This window comes from Melanotaenia boesemani, chromosome 21 (assembly GCF_017639745.1).
Source record: "Melanotaenia boesemani isolate fMelBoe1 chromosome 21, fMelBoe1.pri, whole genome shotgun sequence".
In the NCBI taxonomy this organism is placed as follows: Eukaryota; Metazoa; Chordata; class Actinopteri; order Atheriniformes; family Melanotaeniidae; genus Melanotaenia; species Melanotaenia boesemani.
Window position 1 is genome coordinate 1,407,501 of NC_055702.1, and position 17,311 is coordinate 1,424,811.

At 48.3% G+C, this 17,311-nt stretch overlaps 1 protein-coding gene across 2 annotated transcripts in view; it reads right to left on the minus strand.

Annotated features, from left to right (window-relative positions):
* ankfn1 (ankyrin repeat and fibronectin type III domain containing 1) overlaps positions 1-17,311 on the minus strand; it is a 137,555-nt gene that overhangs the window by 32,022 nt on the left and 88,222 nt on the right. For both annotated transcript variants that reach the window (XM_041973998.1, XM_041973997.1), the window contains exons 10-14: positions 16,827-17,037; positions 4,565-4,759; positions 4,194-4,307; positions 3,084-3,181; positions 592-682 (exon numbers count right to left, since the gene is read on the minus strand). In XM_041973998.1, the coding sequence (XP_041829932.1) occupies positions 592-682; positions 3,084-3,181; positions 4,194-4,307; positions 4,565-4,759; positions 16,827-17,037 (709 nt within the window). The remainder of the gene's footprint in view (positions 1-591; positions 683-3,083; positions 3,182-4,193; positions 4,308-4,564; positions 4,760-16,826; positions 17,038-17,311) is intronic.

The following is a 17,311-nucleotide window of genomic DNA, read 5'->3' on the forward strand; positions in this document are numbered from 1 at the left end:
TGGATGAGGACTGGATCAGGCTTCTGGATCAGACCTGGATGAGGACCCTGGATCAGATCTGGATCAGGACTCTGGATGAGGACTGGATCAGGCTTCTGGATCAGACCTGGATGAGGACTCTGGATCAGATCTGGATCAGGACTCTGGATCAGGCCTGGATCAGGCCTCTGGATGAGGACTGGATCAGGCCTGGATCAGGCATCTGGATCAGGACTCTGGATGAGGACTGGATCAGATCTGGATCAGGCCTGACTGGACTCGGATGAGACAGCATTTGAAGTTAGTTTGTGGGAAGCAGAAAGGTGTTATGTGAGCGGCTGCAGCAGCGCCCTCTGCTGGCGGACAGCTGTGTCGCAGTGTTTTAGGAATGGAGCGTAAACAGAAGAAAGTGGGTGGAGCAGCTGTGTGTCGTGTCGTCGGGGTGGAGCAGCTGTGTGTGGTGTCGTCGGGGTGGAGCAGCTGTGTGTGGTGTCGTCGGGGTGGAGCAGCTGTGTGTGGTGTCGTCGGGGTGGAGCAGCTGTGTGTGGTGTCGTCGGGGTGGAGCAGCTGTGTGTCGTGTCGTCGGGGTGGAGCAGAGAGGTGTGAACTTACTGGATGGAGCAGCAGATGGAGGGAGGGAGGAGGCGGGCGGACCCCAGCCCTTCATGTTGTACGCTGACACTCGAACGTAGTAGAGCCGACCCTGAAACATCAAACATCTTAATGAAGCGGCAGCGTCAGACAAGCCTTACAGAGTTCAGTTTTCTGTTGCCTGACGTGCTGCAGGAGCTGGATTCTGTGGGCCAGAACAGGACTCTGGGCTTCAGATGGAAACCACAGTGATGGATCAGAACCAGCAGGAACTGTTAAAGACACGTTACTCTTCAGGTGTCATTAAAGCCTCCTTCGATGATCACTATGATGTCACAGCGAGAAACTCGTGAAACAACTAATATTTGTTTTTATTTAGCATTTTTTCAAGCAAATTTAAATCCAAAGTGTTTAAAAAACAATAAAAGAGCCTTAAGAATGAATCATAAAGAGTATAAGATAATAAAATAGACATAAAAATATTCATGAAATCAAACCCAGACTTGGCTAAGTTTGGTGTAAACGATCAAAGAGGTCGGTTTAAGCAGGAAGGAGGTCTGAAAAATCAAAGTTCTGCCTCTGGACCTGGACTTGCTAGAAAGTACGCCTGCAGTCTGTTTTTGTTAGGTTGTAGAGAACTAGACGAGTGACACCATGTAGGCCTTTATTGGGAAGAAATCAAACTGGGAGCCAAAGAACAGAAGCCAAAGCAAAGAATGTGATCTCTCCTGTAGTTACCGGCAGAGTTCTGGATGAGCTGAAACACATTCAGGGAAGTTTTTAACAATGAAATAATGAAACATTATTCCACATGCATGCTACAACCTGCTATACCGCCTGAGCCACTGCTGCCCCCAACTGGATGACCAACTGTATTGCAGCTAACATGTCAGCGCAGTAGTCCAGTCTGGATTAGACCAGCTGGACAAGTTTTCATCCATGATTTTATGTCCCCGAGACGAGCCTGGGACTTCAGCCAGTGATTGTTTTCATCAGGCTGTAGATGAATAAACAGCATAACAGCAGAAAACGTCGTTCAGGGAAAACATGAACACACGGAACAGAATGAGTCTGAGACCAAAGCCCTGTGGAACACCAAAACTAACATTAATATCAGACTGCATGTTAGTGGTGATCCTAGAGGTTCTGAAAGTAGTATCTGACACAGAACCTCCAACCAGACCCCTCTCTGTGGAACCAGCTCCCAGTCTGGCTTCAGGGACCAGAACCGGACCCCTTTCTGTGGAACCGGCTCCCAGTCTGGCTTCAGGGACCAGAACCGGACCCCTCTCTGTGGAACCTGCTCCCAGTCTGGCTTCAGAAACCAGCTCCCTCTCTACCTTCAGATCATCTTCTAACTTTCCTTCCTGATAAATCTTACAGCAGGTCTGGCTCGGTGACCCTGATCCATCCTTTAGTCCTGCTGCTAGAGGCCGAGGCTGCTGGGGGACGTCCCATGATGCACTGGGCTCCCCTCTCCTCTGTTATGGTGCATGTTGATCCTTGTCTACAATCCGTTGGTTTACTTAACTAGGTAATTATTTTTAAGACTTGGTTTATATGAACACAGTTATGAAGTGGACTAATGTGGATCATATAGTGGATTTGTGTTTAGTGGATTGTAAATATGAAGTGGACTGTGTCTGTAAACGTGTACAAATAAAGCTGAAAGTTAAACAGCTCCAATCTCAATAAAACAATAGAACTAAAACATGTGCCTCGTGTATCAGGGTGTCGTGCTGAGCCTCTTTGTTGTCATTTTCTTCTGTTTTCCATTTCACTTCCACTGTGGCTGTAGCCTTGACCCATGTGGCCCTCCTGTGGCCCCCCGTGGCCCTCATGTGGCCCCTCATGTGCCCCTCATGTGGTCCTCCTGTGGCCCCTCATGTGGCCCCTCATGTGCCCCTCATGTGGTCCTCCTGTGGCCCCTCATGTGGCCCCTCATGTGGCCCTCCTGTGGCCCCCAGTGAGTCCCGTAGGCCTGCTCAGAAACAATGAGCCCTGACACCATACAGTATGTAGATGAGAGCTGTTACACGCCAACATGCAACACGCTGAGTGTGTGCTGGCTGGCTCGGCTCATTATTCGCCCACAGAGCGTCTCCCAGCCTTTCCATTCAGACAGCGTGTTCTTTTCGAAATGTTTTCAAGCTGCTGATGCTCTAAAGGGCAAACAGCAGATGCAGCACAGTCGGTGAAGCACAGAATGAAAAGCAGCTTTAAAACGCTGCTGACGCGGCTCAGAAAAGTCTTCTATTTAAGCTCTCAGGAGCATTACATAATAATAAAAAACACGCCGCCTAATTGTCCGATTTTCATCCTGCAGGAAGACAATAAGTCCAGATGTCCAGACGGAGTCATAAAGAGTCGCAGCTCCCGCCTGCGGGGGTCTGCAGCAGATGGCGTGGAACGTTTACGGTTGCTCAGAGCTCCACAAACTCCATTAAAGTGGAAGTAAAGAGTGTTAATGTGTGATGAGAGGAGGAAGAGGAGGAGGCGGATGCTGTTGTTACCGTGGAGAGGCTGCTGATGGTGCATTTGTGGCTCTGAAGGTTATCCAACACCATCTCACCAGCAAGCAGCGAGAAATCCTTCAGGCAGCTCCACTCCACTGCAGACACAAGCACAGACACCTGGGTTGATACCTGCAGCGAACAGCTGCTCCTCTCGTTAGGGTTAGCTTACAAATCAAAGCTGAAACCATCATGAGCCCTCTGAGCGAGTCACTCCCTTTATTTACATCCTCCTCCAAGGCTAACACACACCACACACCAACAGCAAGTGTGTTTTCATGCTCCCGGACCTGAACCCTAGACCTGAACCTAGACCTGACCCTAGACCTGACCCTAGACCTAAACCCTAGACCTGACCCTAAACCCGACCCTAGACCTGACCCTAAACCTGACCCTAAACCAGACCCTAGACCTGACCCTAAACCTGACTCTAGACCTGACCCTAAACCAGAACCTAAACCTGACCCTGGACCTGAACCTAAACCTGACCCTAAACCAGAACCTAGACCTGACCCTAAACCAGAACCTAAACCTGACCCTAAACCAGAACCTAGACCTGACCCTAAACCTGACTCTAGACCTGACCCTAAACCAGACCCTAGACCTGACCCTAAACCAGACCCTAGACCTGACCCTAAACCTGACTCTAGACCTGACCCTAAACCTGACTCTAGACCTGACCCTAAACCAGACCCTAAACCAGACCCTAGACCACAACCTAGACCTAAACCCTAGACCTGACCCTAGACCTGAACCTAGACCTGATCCTAGACCTGAACCTAGACCTGACCCTAGACCTGAACCCTAAACCTGACCCTAGACCTGAACCTAAACCTGACCCTAAACCAGAACCTAGACCTAAACCCTAGACCTGAACCTAGACCTGAGCTTTATGCTCCTCACATGTGGAACAAACTTCCAGAAACCTGCAGGTCTGCTGACTCAGCAGTTTTACATCAGGGTTAATTTTTTTTATGAGAACAGCTGTTAATTCCCACACTGCAACTTTCTATTTTATCTGTTTTATTTGAGCGGTTTTTATTTATTTCTTTTAAAGTTTGTTTTTAATGCAGCTGTTTTTGCTCTGGTCCACCTTGTCCAGCGGCTCACCTCGGTATTTGGTCACCACGGTGGAGTTGAGACACTGTGGCTCCTGGAAGGTGACGGTCAGCGTTGTGCTGCTGCTCACACTCAGACGAACCATGGACGGGGCCTCCGGGGGACCTGAGCAGGGGCACAAAGAATGTGTGTGTTTGGGTGTGTGTGCTCAAGAAGGCTAAGGGATACAAGAGAAAAGCCCTGAACATCATTTTCTCATTGTACTACAATCAACCACGTTCTGTCTTTGATGAACTCGTTTCTGGAGAAATATTTAGAACCTCTGGGAAAAGGCGAATGGAGATGAAACGGACGTGTCTTCTGCTCTGAAGGTGTTAGCAGATCCACCAGCAGTGAACCTGAGAATGCTGTACGGGACTCACGCGCCTGCTGGAAGCCCATCCTCATGCGTTTGTACAGCTTGGTCTTCCACTCCCAGGCCCTCAGCTGCTTGTCCTTGTGGCAGGCCTCCAGTGACAAGCCATCCTTCTGAGCCTGGGCCGCCAGGTCGGCCGCCCGCCGCTCCGCCTCCACCACCAGAGAGCTCAGGTGAGCCTCGCGACTCTCCACGCTCACGACTGCAACACAAACAAAGTTTCCACCCTGTAGAACGAGTCACTCACAGGCTGACTCTCAGTTCATTTCACATTCAGTTTGACATTTGGCTATAGTTCCAGTGCCGAAGCATTACGGCACACACGCTGAATCACCCGTTCCCGTAGAACGCATTCACCCGTTCCCGTAGAACGCGTTCACCCGTTCCCGTAGAACGCGTTCAACCGCGTTCAACCGTTCCTGTAGAACGCTTTCACCCGTTCCCGTAGAAAGCGTTCACCCGTTCCCGTAGAACGCATTCACCCGTTCCCGTAGAAAGCGTTCACCCGTTCCCGTAGAACGCTTTCACCCGTTCCAGTAGAACGCTTTCACCCGTTCCCGTAGAACGCATTCACCCGTTCCCGTAGAAAGCTTTCACCCGTTCCCGTAGAACGCGTTCAACCGCGTTCAACCGTTTCCGTAGAACGCTTTCACCCGTTCCAGTAGAACGCTTTCACCCGTTCCCGTAGAACGCATTCACCCGTTCCCGTAGAAAGCTTTCACCCGTTCCCGTAGAACGCATTCACCCGTTCCCGTAGAAAGCTTTCACCCGTTCCCGTAGAACGCGTTCAACCGCGTTCAACCGTTTCCGTAGAACGCTTTCACCCGTTCCCATAGAACGCGTTCACCCGTTCCAGTAGAACGCTTTCACCCGTTCCCGTAGAAAGCGTTCACCCGTTCCCGTAGAACGCGTTCAACCGCGTTCAACCGTTTCCGTAGAACGCTTTCACCCGTTCCCGTAGAAAGCGTTCACCCGTTCCCGTAGAACGCTTTCACCCGTTCCCATAGAACGCGTTCACCCGTTCCCGTAGAACGCTTTCACCCGTTCCCGTAGAACGCTTTCACCCGTTCCCGTAGAACGCTTTCACCCGTTCCCATAGAACGCATTCACCCGTTCCAGTAGAACGCTTTCACCCGTTCCCGTAGAAAGCTTTCACCCGTTCCAGTAGAACGCTTTCACCCGTTCCCGTAGAAAGCTTTCACCCGTTCCAGTAGAACGCTTTCACCCGTTCCCGTAGAACGCGTTCACCCGTTCCCGTAGAACGCTTTCACCCGTTCCCGTAGAACGCTTTCAACCGTTCCAGTAGAACGCTTTCACCCGTTCCCGTAGAAAGCTTTCACCCGTTCCCGTAGAACGCGTTCACCCGTTCCAGTAGAACGCTTTCACCCGTTCCCGTAGAAAGCTTTCACCCGTTCCAGTAGAACGCTTTCACCCGTTCCCGTAGAACGCATTCACCAGTTCCCGTAGAAAGCTTTCACCCGTTCCCGTAGAACGCGTTCAACCGCGTTCAACCATTTCCGTAGAACGCTTTCACCCGTTCCCATAGAACACGTTCACCCGTTCCAGTAGAACGCTTTCACCTGTTCCCGTAGAAAGCGTTCACCCGTTCCCGTAGAACGCGTTCAACCGCGTTCAACCGTTTCCGTAGAACGCTTTCACCCGTTCCCGTAGAAAGCGTTCACCCGTTCCCGTAGAACGCGTTCACCCGTTCCCGTAGAACGCATTCACCCGTTCCCGTAGAACGCTTTCACCCGTTCCCATAGAACGCGTTCACCCGTTCCAGTAGAACGCTTTCACCCGTTCCCGTAGAAAGCTTTCACCCGTTCCAGTAGAACGCTTTCACCCGTTCCCGTAGAACGCATTCACCCGTTCCCGTAGAAAGCTTTCACCCGTTCCCGTAGAACGCGTTCAACCGCGTTCAACCGTTTCCGTAGAACGCTTTCACCTGTTCCCATAGAACGCTTTCACCCGTTCCCGTAGAACGCATTCACCCGTTCCCGTAGAAAGCTTTCACCCGTTCCCGTAGAACGCGTTCAACCGCGTTCAACCGTTCCCGTAGAACGCTTTCACCCGTTCCCGTAGAAAGCGTTCACCCGTTCCCGTAGAACGCATTCACCCGTTCCCGTAGAACGCTTTCACCCGTTCCCGTAGAACGCATTCACCCGTTCCCGTAGAAAGCTTTCACCCGTTCCCGTAGAACGCGTTCAACCGCGTTCAACCGTTTCCGTAGAACGCTTTCACCCGTTCCCATAGAACGCGTTCACCCGTTCCAGTAGAACGCTTTCACCCGTTCCCGTAGAAAGCGTTCACCCGTTCCCGTAGAAAGCGTTCAACCGCGTTCAACCGTTTCCGTAGAACGCTTTCACCCGTTCCCGTAGAAAGCGTTCACCCGTTCCTGTAGAACGCATTCACCCGTTCCCGTAGAACGCGTTCACCCGTTCCCGTAGAACGCTTTCACCCGTTCCCGTAGAACGCTTTCACCCGTTCCCATAGAACGCGTTCACCCGTTCCAGTAGAACGCTTTCACCCGTTCCCGTAGAAAGCTTTCACCCGTTCCAGTAGAACCCTTTCACCCGTTCCCGTAGAACGCTTTCACCCGTTCCCGTAGAACGCTTTCACCCGTTCCCGTAGAACGCTTTCACCCGTTCCCGTAGAACGCGTTCACCCGTTCCCGTAGAACGCTTTCACCCGTTCCCGTAGAACGCTTTCACCCGTTCCCATAGAACGCATTCACCCGTTCCAGTAGAACGCTTTCACCCGTTCCCGTAGAAAGCTTTCACCCGTTCCAGTAGAACGCTTTCACCCGTTCCCGTAGAACGCGTTCACCCGTTCCCGTAGAACGCTTTCACCCGTTCCCGTAGAACGCTTTCAACCGTTCCTGTAGAACGCTTTCACCCGTTCCCATAGAACGCGTTCAACCGTTCCAGTAGAACGCTTTCACCCGTTCCCGTAGAACGCTTTCACCCGTTCCAGTAGAACGCTTTCACCCGTTCCCGTAGAAAGCTTTCACCCGTTCCCGTAGAACGCGTTCAACCGCGTTCAACCGTTTCCGTAGAACGCTTTCACCCGTTCCCATAGAACGCGTTCACCCGTTCCAGTAGAACGCTTTCACCCGTTCCCGTAGAAAGCGTTCACCCGTTCCCGTAGAACGCGTTCACCCGTTCCCGTAGAACGCATTCACCCGTTCCCGTAGAACGCTTTCACCCGTTCCCGTAGAACGTGTTCACCCGTTCCCGTAGAACGCATTCACCCGTTCCCGTAGAACGCTTTCACCCGTTCCCGTAGAACGCGTTCACCCGTTCCAGTAGAACGCTTTCACCCGTTCCCGTAGAAAGCGTTCACCCGTTCCCGTAGAACGCGTTTACCCGTTCCCGTAGAACGCATTCACCCGTTTCCGTAGAACGCTTTCACCCGTTCCCGTAGAACGCTTTCACCCGTTCCCGTAGAATGCATTCACCCGTTCCCGTAGAAAGCTTTCACCCGTTCCCGTTCAACCGCGTTCAACCGTTCCCGTAGAACGCGTTCAAAGTTTAACAAAATACAAAACTTTTTGTGTCGTAAACTGTATTTTAATTTCTTCCACAGTTTGACACAATCACACTTCCATCCATCCATCCGTTGCCATGGAAATTGCACCAGCCATATTTAAAGCTGGGGGTGTTGTTTCCTGCTGGCTAACTGCTAACTTCTGCTAATGGAGATGGCTGTAAATAAACAGGCAGCTGTGTGTGTGTGTGTGTGGAGCCACAGGCACACACTGTCTGACCCTCCATCAGTCCCCACTGGAGCCCTGAGGGGCCTCATAAATTATCACACAGCCAGAGGAGGCATGTTGAGAGAAACACACTAACACACACTGAAAGAGCAGATTAACACACACGCTCAGCCTGATTCAACCTGAACCTGGATTTGAATCTGGACCTGGACCTGGACCTGGAGCTGAACGTGGATTTGAACCTGAACCTGGACCTGGATTTGAACCTGAACCTGGATTTGAACCTGGACCTTGATCTGAACCTGGATTTGAACCTGAACCTGGACCTGAACGTGGATTTGAACCTGAACCTGGACTTGGACAGCTGCAGGGGGATGAGGATCTGATGGCGGAAACGTCCTCCATCCTTTTCTTGTCTCTCCATCACTGACTTGAGCTTCGTGTTCAGGTTCCAGCTGACAGAAAACTCCGGATCAGAAACCTTCACAAACGGTTTCATGTCATCGGAATAAAAGAAAAAACTCATTTGAAAATAAAACTTTAATTAAAATTTAAAACAGTCTTTTAACATTAATCCGTCCATTTAGATAGATAGATAGATAGATAGATAGATAGATAGATAGATAGATAGATAGATTGTCTTGTCTGTGCAAAATTAACCAGTTACATACTTGACGGTTGTTTTCAGTGACACAAGATGAGGAGTTTAACTGTGCAAGGTTGATCCAGTCAGTGCAAAAATTCACCAGTTACAACAGTCACTCATATTGTTATCTCTGACACAATGACGATGAGTTAAACAGTCTTATTGCGTGTGGCAGGAAAGATTTCCTGAAGCGGTCCTTGAGACAGCGAAGCTGTCTGAGCCTTTTGGAAAAGGAGCTCCGCTGTCTGTCTAGCACAGGGTGGAGAGGGTGGTCCGGGTTATCCAAGATAGATAACAGTTTGTTCAGTGTCCTCCTCTCCACCACTGCTTCTAAAGTGTCCTGTCTGCAGCCAATGACAGAGCCAGCCTTCCTGATCAGTTTGTTCAGTCTGTTGGTGTCACTGGCTGCAATGCTGCCCCCCCAGCAGACCACAGATGAAAACAGGGCACCGGCCACCACAGACTGGTAAAAGATTTCCAGCATCTTGCTGCACACGTTGAACGACCGCAGCTTCCTCAGGAAGTAGAGTCTGCTGCAGGCCTTCTTGTACACAGCTGTGCTGTTGGTCTTCCAACTCAGTCTGTTATCGATAGTCACTCCCAGGTATTTATATTCCTCAACCGTGTCCACATCACTACCCAGGATGCAGAGGGGCTGTGGAGCTGATCCCTTCTTCCTGAAGTCTAACACCATCTCTTTGGTCTTGTCCACATTAAGCAGCAGGTGATTCTTACCCGCCCACTCCACAAATCCGTCCACAGGTCCTCAGTATCCTGGGGCTGATACCGTCCGGGCCAGCAGCCTTGTGTCTGTTCAGTCTCTCCAGCTGTCTCCTCACCTGCCAGGCTGTTACAGTCAAGCCAGGGGAAGGGGTTGGGGCGGGGGGAGGTGTTATGGGTTGAAGTCCAGTCTGATCCAGTGGGCTCACTGTAGGGGGGGGAGGGGGGAGCAGTGGAGCAGTTGGAAGAGGGGGGAGGTGTGGGATGGCTGGGGTAGGGGCAGAGGAGACAGGGGCAGTCTGAGAGCTAAACCTGTTGAAAAAGGTGTTAAGCTCGTTAGCTCTCTCCCTGTTACCATCAGTCAGTCTGCCTCTCCCCCCACATCCTGTGATCTCCTTCATTCCAGACCACACCTCCCTCATGTTGTTCTTCTGGAGTTTGGCCTCCAGCTTCCTCTTGTAAGAGTCCTTACACTCCCTCAACTTGTCCCTCAGTTGGTGCTGCACCCTCCTGAGCTCCTCCCTGTCTCCAGACCAGAAGGCTCTCTTCTTCTTGTTGGGTAGGGTCTTCAGGTCGCTAGTGATCCACGGCTTGTTGTTTGGGAAGCATCTAACAGTCCTGGAGGACATGACAGTGTCCTCACAGAATTTGATGTATTCCGTGATGCTGTCCGTCATACCGTTGATGTCCTCCCCATGAGGCGGGAAGAGTGCATCCCAGTCTGTGCAGTCAAAGCAGTCCTGCAGGGCCTCCTCAGCCTCCTGTGTCCACCTCCTCACTCTCCTTGTGGGCACAGGCTGCCTCCGGACAACAGGCACATACTTTGGTGAAAGCAGAACAAGGTTGTGATCTGACCTGCCGAGGGGGGGGAAGGGCGGTTGCACTGTATGCTCCCTGTGCGTTTGCATACAGTAGGTCCAGAGTTTTATTGTCCCGAGTGGAGCAGTCCACATACTGAGTGAAGTCAGTCAGTGTTCTGTCCATGCTAGCATGATTCAAGTCCCCTGTGATTACCGTGAAGGAATTTGGTTGCTGCGTCTGCAACCGGGAGACGACGGAGCTGATGACGTCAGCGTCAGCCTCCGCATCAGCTGATGCTGATGTTTCTGCAGTTTGGAGCTTCATCTCCTGCTTTGCCCTGAGCTCCTTTCCACTGAGAAATGCAACCAATTTGCAAACTTTTTTAGCCAATAAATTAAAACAATTAGGCAAAATATTAATTCCACACAGTCAAACAAGAAAATTAGTCTGTGCCTAAAACCAGGAAACAATTCTGCTGTCATGTCGCAATTTAAAATGGTGAATTTAAAAGTCCTACAAGAAACAGTTTGGCATTTGAAATCAACAACATGCACTCTGGACATGATACCATCAGACTTTTTAAAACCAGTTTTTACCTCAGTAGAAAGTGGTCTCCTACTGATAGTTAACAGCTCACTGGCATCAGGCATTTTTCCCAAGTCACTAAAGATAGCTGCTATTAAGCCTCCTAAAGAAAAGGACTCTAGATGCCTCTATAATGAACAACTATAGACCGTCTCTAACCTCTTTTATTTCCAAGATTATTGAGAAAGTTGTATTTCACCAGCTTCATGACTTTTTAAATGAAAGTGGAAATCTTGATAAATTTCAGTCCGGCTTCCGACCTCATCACAGCCCTGAAACAGCTCTGGTCAAAGTGGTAAAAGACATTAGGTTGAATACCGATTCTGGTCAAGTATCAGTCCTGGTTCTGTTGGATCTCAGTGCTGCGTTTGATACTGTAGATCACAGAATCCTGTTGCATAGGCTGGAAAACTGGGTTGGACTTTCTGGAGCGGTTCTTAACTGGTTCAGGTCCTATTTAGAAGGCCGGAGTTATTTTGTTACGATCGGCAGCTATGAATCCGAGCGAGTGGCCATGACTTGTGGAGTCCCCCAGGGGTCAGTCCTTGGACCTCTTCTGTTCAACTTGTATATGCTCCCTTTGGGTAAAATATTACAGAACTATAGCATTAGTTATCAAAGTTATGCAGATGATACACAACTTTATGTGTCTCTGTCACCAGACGACTGCAGCCCAATAGACTTATTGTGTCAGTGTCTGGAGCAAATAAACACCTGGATGAGGGAGAATTTTCTACAATTAAATGAAGACAAAACTGAGATTATTCTGTTTGGTAGCAAAGACAAGAGGGTCAGCATTGGCAAACACCTGGAGACTCGGGCTCTTAAAATTACCAACCAAGTTCGTAACCTGGGAGTGTTGATAGACTCAGATCTGACTTTCAGCAGCCACATCAAAGCTTCACTAAGAAGCTTTTTACCAGCTCAGAAACATCAACAGAATTACAAGTTTAGTTTCCCAGAAAGACCAAGAGAAACTCATCCATGCATTCATCTCCAGTAGACTGGATTACTGTAATGGTCTTTTAACAGGACTTCCTAAAAAGAGCATTAAACATCTGCAGCTCATCCAGAACGCTGCTGCTAGAGTTTTAACCAGGACTAAGAGATCTGAACACATCACACCAGTTTTGAAATCTTTACACTGGCTTCCAGTCAGTCACAGAATAGATTTTAAACCCTTCTGCTTGTTTACAAATCCCAGAATGGTTTAGGCCCAGAATACATCTGTGACATGTTCAGAGAATATAAACCTAGCAGAGCTCTTAGATCCAAAGACTCTGGTCAACTAGTCCAGACCAGAGACCAGACCAGAGTCCAGACTAAACATGGAGAAGCAGCATTTAGCTGTTATGCTGCAAACAAATGGAACAAACTGCCAGTGGAGATTAAACTTTCCCCAAATGTAGACATTTTTACATCCAGGTTAAAAACATTTCTTTTCTCATGCGCCTATGCATGAAATCTGCACGGTAACTTTTTTTTTTAACTTATCTTGCTTTTAATCATTTTAATGTAATTTATTATTTTATTGTGATTATGTGTTGATGCCTTTTACTATTCTAAATATCTGTAATATCTTTGTTTTATGTAAAGCACTTTGAATGGTCCTGTACATGAAATGTGCTATACAAATAAACTGCCTTGCCTTGCCTTGCTTCCCGATTGGTGCAACAATTTTTTCAGTTTGTCTTCTTTTCTTCATCATTTACCATCATCATATTAATCGTCATCATCAGCATCATCATCGTTACTATCATCATCTGTGTCATTACAATCATCATCATTGCCACCACCATCATCATCATCATCTTCAAGATCATCTTTACCACCATCTCCATTCTCTTTCTCATCATCATCATCTTCACCATCACCATTCTCATCATCATCATCATCATCATTATCCTCCTCACCACCATCATCTGTTTTTGCCACAGGTTTGGAGATGTGGAATGGGGTGGGGGCTGGTCTGGGTCTGGGTGGGGGATTTGGGGGCCTTGTGGTCTCTGGGAGGCCCAGCTGGGGGACTGGGACGCATGGCCGTTCCTGCAACCTTCTGTCTTGGTTCTCGTCTCTGTGGTGGCTGCTGGTTGCCCGGGGCCTGGGGCCTGGGGCCCTCTCGGTCTGCCATGGTTATATTGACATGATCAGGTCAGCTCTACACACACACACACACACACACACACACACACACACATATATCCCAGCTGCTGGTGTGCTCGTTGTTGTTTGTGGTTTTTACAGTTTTTCCTCTATAGACGGTCTGCTGGTCTCTAGAAGCCTTTAGGGTGTTTCCTGGTTCTTTCCAGATGCAGCAGCTGTTTAGCTTCTCTGTTTAGCTCTGGTTGAAGTTCTGGTTTGCTTTCTACTTTTTGTTTTGTTCTCTTTTTTCTATCTTTTCTCTCCCTATTTCTCCTCTAGCCACCTTTGTCCTCCTGTTTCTCCGGTCCAGCGGTTAGAAGCAGAAACACATTTTAAAATAAGAATAAAGAACATTTAAGGGTCAAGGGAAGCCCCACATCCAGAAGAGTAAATTAGCTCAGCACAGCCAGACCATCATGCTGCCACCACCATGCTGGTCAGGTTAGAAAGAAAAAAAGATTGTTGATCACTAGATGGATGTATTGATGTAAATCAGTGAATTCTTACACCTCTAATGTCTTTGTTAAGAAATGAATAAAACTGGTTTATGTAAACTTTCTTTTCATTTGAAAATGAGCAGCTTTTTTTGGAAAAGTAAAACACATCTGAGCTGGTTCCCTGGGGCCCATGCTCCATCACCTTCTGGGTGGTGCCGGGTCGACCCCGTGGTGGACTTCCTACACACACCTTTCATCAAACAGAATTCATTCATTATTCAGTATTTTGCTCTTTAATCAGCAGCATCTACATTTACGTTTTCCCCTCCTGGTGCTGTTATTCGTGCTTGTCTTCCTGCAGGTTCTCCTGATGATTGTCTGCTTTGTTTAGAGGCTGTTGGATGTTTCTCTGCTGGTTTAGAAGATTGATTGTCTGGTTTTCTTGTTTAAGTTGTCTTTATGTTCTGTCTTTAGTATCTTTATTTCCTTTCTCTTCACTCTCTCCCTTCGTATGTTCCTTACGTCAGGTCCAGCATTAATATGTAATTCCTAAACAAACATATAAAAATAAAAATACTTCTGTATCGAGCAGCTTCGTCTCTTTCTACCCACGAAGCTCCTCTTGGTAAACTACAGGTCTGAGACGCTCTGTCCACTTCCAGATTGTCTCTTTATAGTTTCGTGTTTGCTGGAGCAGCCGTTGATGTGAAACTCAGCCATCATGTGGCAGACATGTTAACACACACACACACACACACACACACACACACACACACACACACACACACACACACACACACACACAGTGCCGTCGGCCCCGGCTGACTGATTTACTTGGCACTTGAGGAATGACATAAACAGAGCGACCGGCCCCTGGAGGGAAAACGGCTCTCTGTTTGTTTACAGGGATGGGATTGTACTGCTGCCCGGAGTTCAGCCCGCTACATGGAAAACCTTCACGGCCCCCACGGCCCCCACGGCCCCGCAGCACAATAAATCACTTAGCTGTAATTGCCCCGACGTTACATGCATCATTGGAAAAGTTAAACCATTAAAAGACAAACGCTGTTAAAGCTGTTCAGCGGGAGGCCTCGTACGGGGTCCTCGCTCTGAAGAGACGTCTGTTTCAGACGGTGGGCCGACAGCAGAAAGGTAAGAACCACCTGAGTGAAGCAGACCCAGACACAAACACTCTGCTCAAGTTTCTCTATGTGTGTGAGGACATTAAGTACTTCTGGGACACTAATTTAAACCTGGTTCCAACCTAAACCTGGTTCCATCCTAAACCTGGTTCTATCCTAAACCTGGTTTTATCCTACACCTGGTTCCAACCTAAACCTGGTTCTGTCCTAAACCTGGTTCCATCCTAAACCTGCTTCCAACCTAAACCTGGTTCTATCCTAAACCTGGTTCCATCCTAAACCTGGTTCTATCCTGAACCTGGTTCCATCCTAAACCTGGTTCCAACCTAAACCTGGTTTTATCCTAAACCTGGTTCCATCCTAAACCTGGTTCTATCCTAAACCTGGTTCCATCTTAAACCTGGTTTTATCCTAAACCTGGTTCCAACCATCATCATGACCTACAATCTGACCTACGATTTGACCTATGATCTGACCTATGATCTGGCTTATGATCTAACCTATGATCTGACCTACGATCTGACTTATGATCTGACCTACGATCTGACTTATGATCTAACTTATGATCTGACCTACGATCTGACTTATGATCTGACCTACGATCTGACCTACAATCTGGCTTATGATCTGACCTACGATCTGGCTTATGATCTGACCTACGATCTGACTTATGATCTGGCTTATGATCTGACCTACGATCTGGCTTATGATCTGACCTACGATCTGACTTATGATCTGGCCTACGATCTGACCTACAATCTGGCTTATGATCTGACCTACGATCTGGCTTATGATCTGACCTACGATCTGGCTTATGATCTGAACTACGATCTGACTTATGATCTGGCCTACGATCTGACCTAAGATCTGGCTTATGATCTGACCTACGATCTGACTTATGATCTGACCTACGATCTGGCTTATGATCTGACCTACGATCTGGCTTATGATCTGACCTACGATCTGGCTTATGATCTGACCTACGATCTGACTTATGATCTGAACTACGATCTGACTTATGATCTGACCTACGATCTGGCTTATGATCTGAACTACGATCTGACTTATGATCTGGCCTACGATCTGACCTATGATCTGGCTTATGATCTGACCTACGATCTGACTTATGATCTGACCTACGATCTGGCTTATGATCTGACCTACGATCTGGCTTATGATCTGACCTACGATCTGGCTTATGATCTGACCTACGATCTGACTTATGATCTGGCTTATGATCTGACCTACGATCTGGCTTATGATCTGACCTACGATCTGACTTATGATCTGGCCTACGATCTGACCTACAATCTGGCTTATGATCTGACCTACGATCTGGCTTATGATCTGACCTACGATCTGGCTTATGATCTGAACTACGATCTGACTTATGATCTGGCCTACGATCTGACCTATGATCTGGCTTATGATCTGACCTACGATCTGACTTATGATCTGACCTACGATCTGGCTTATGATCTGACCTACGATCTGGCTTATGATCTGACCTACGATCTGGCTTATGATCTGACCTACGATCTGACTTATGATCTGAACTACGATCTGACTTATGATCTGACCTACGATCTGGCTTATGATCTGAACTACGATCTGACTTATGATCTGGCCTACGATCTGACCTATGATCTGGCTTATGATCTGACCTACGATCTGACTTATGATCTGACCTACGATCTGGCTTATGATCTGACCTACGATCTGACTTATGATCTGACCTACGATCTGGCTTATGATCTGACCTACGATCTGGCTTATGATCTGACCTACGATCTGGTAACTGGCGGGCAGTGAGTAGGTCTCTGCTTGACGTTTGTCTTCCTGCTGTGAGAGAAGCCAAACTACAAAGAAAATCCTGCAGACGGCTTCAACCACTGCTGTGAATATTTGGACTTGATGTTTGCGATGTAGCCATTTTATAAATCGTCAACCAGCTGGGGAAACTTGGAGTTTAATCACTACATGACTGATATATGACCTGTCTGATGTTTTCTGAACTTGGGTCTTCAGGTCTTTTTAAAGTCATATCTGAAGAATAAAATCATGAACAGGTCTGGACTCACAGTGCGGACTCTCCTTCCCACCGGCCTTCAGCAGCAGCTTGGCGATGGGCGTGTTGTTGGTCATGATGGCGATGTCCAGTGGCGTGAGGCCCTGGCTGTTGGGGGTGTTAAGGTCCAGTTCTTCCGCTGAGAACTGGTAGAGGAGGATCTGCACCGTGTCCAGGTCTTGCTGTTCCACGGCCTCGAAGATGCACTCGTTGCCCTGCATTGTCTGACAGAAGAACACGAGGTTTGTTTCTACATCTTTTACTGAGTTTTTCAGTCTGTTTTTCTCTGAGCGAAAACAAGGTTCACGCTGCTGTTTAATGATGGATGTTCAGGCCATTAAACCTATCCAGCTCTAATCAACAAGGAAAAGAAACTGAAGCAGAAACGAACATTTATTCTGGGTCTTTTTGTTTTTCCTTTTCTTGAAGCGTGTTAATAATCTCTCAGCCTCTCAGATTTGTTCTGGATCCACACCATCAATCTAAAAGCTGAAGATA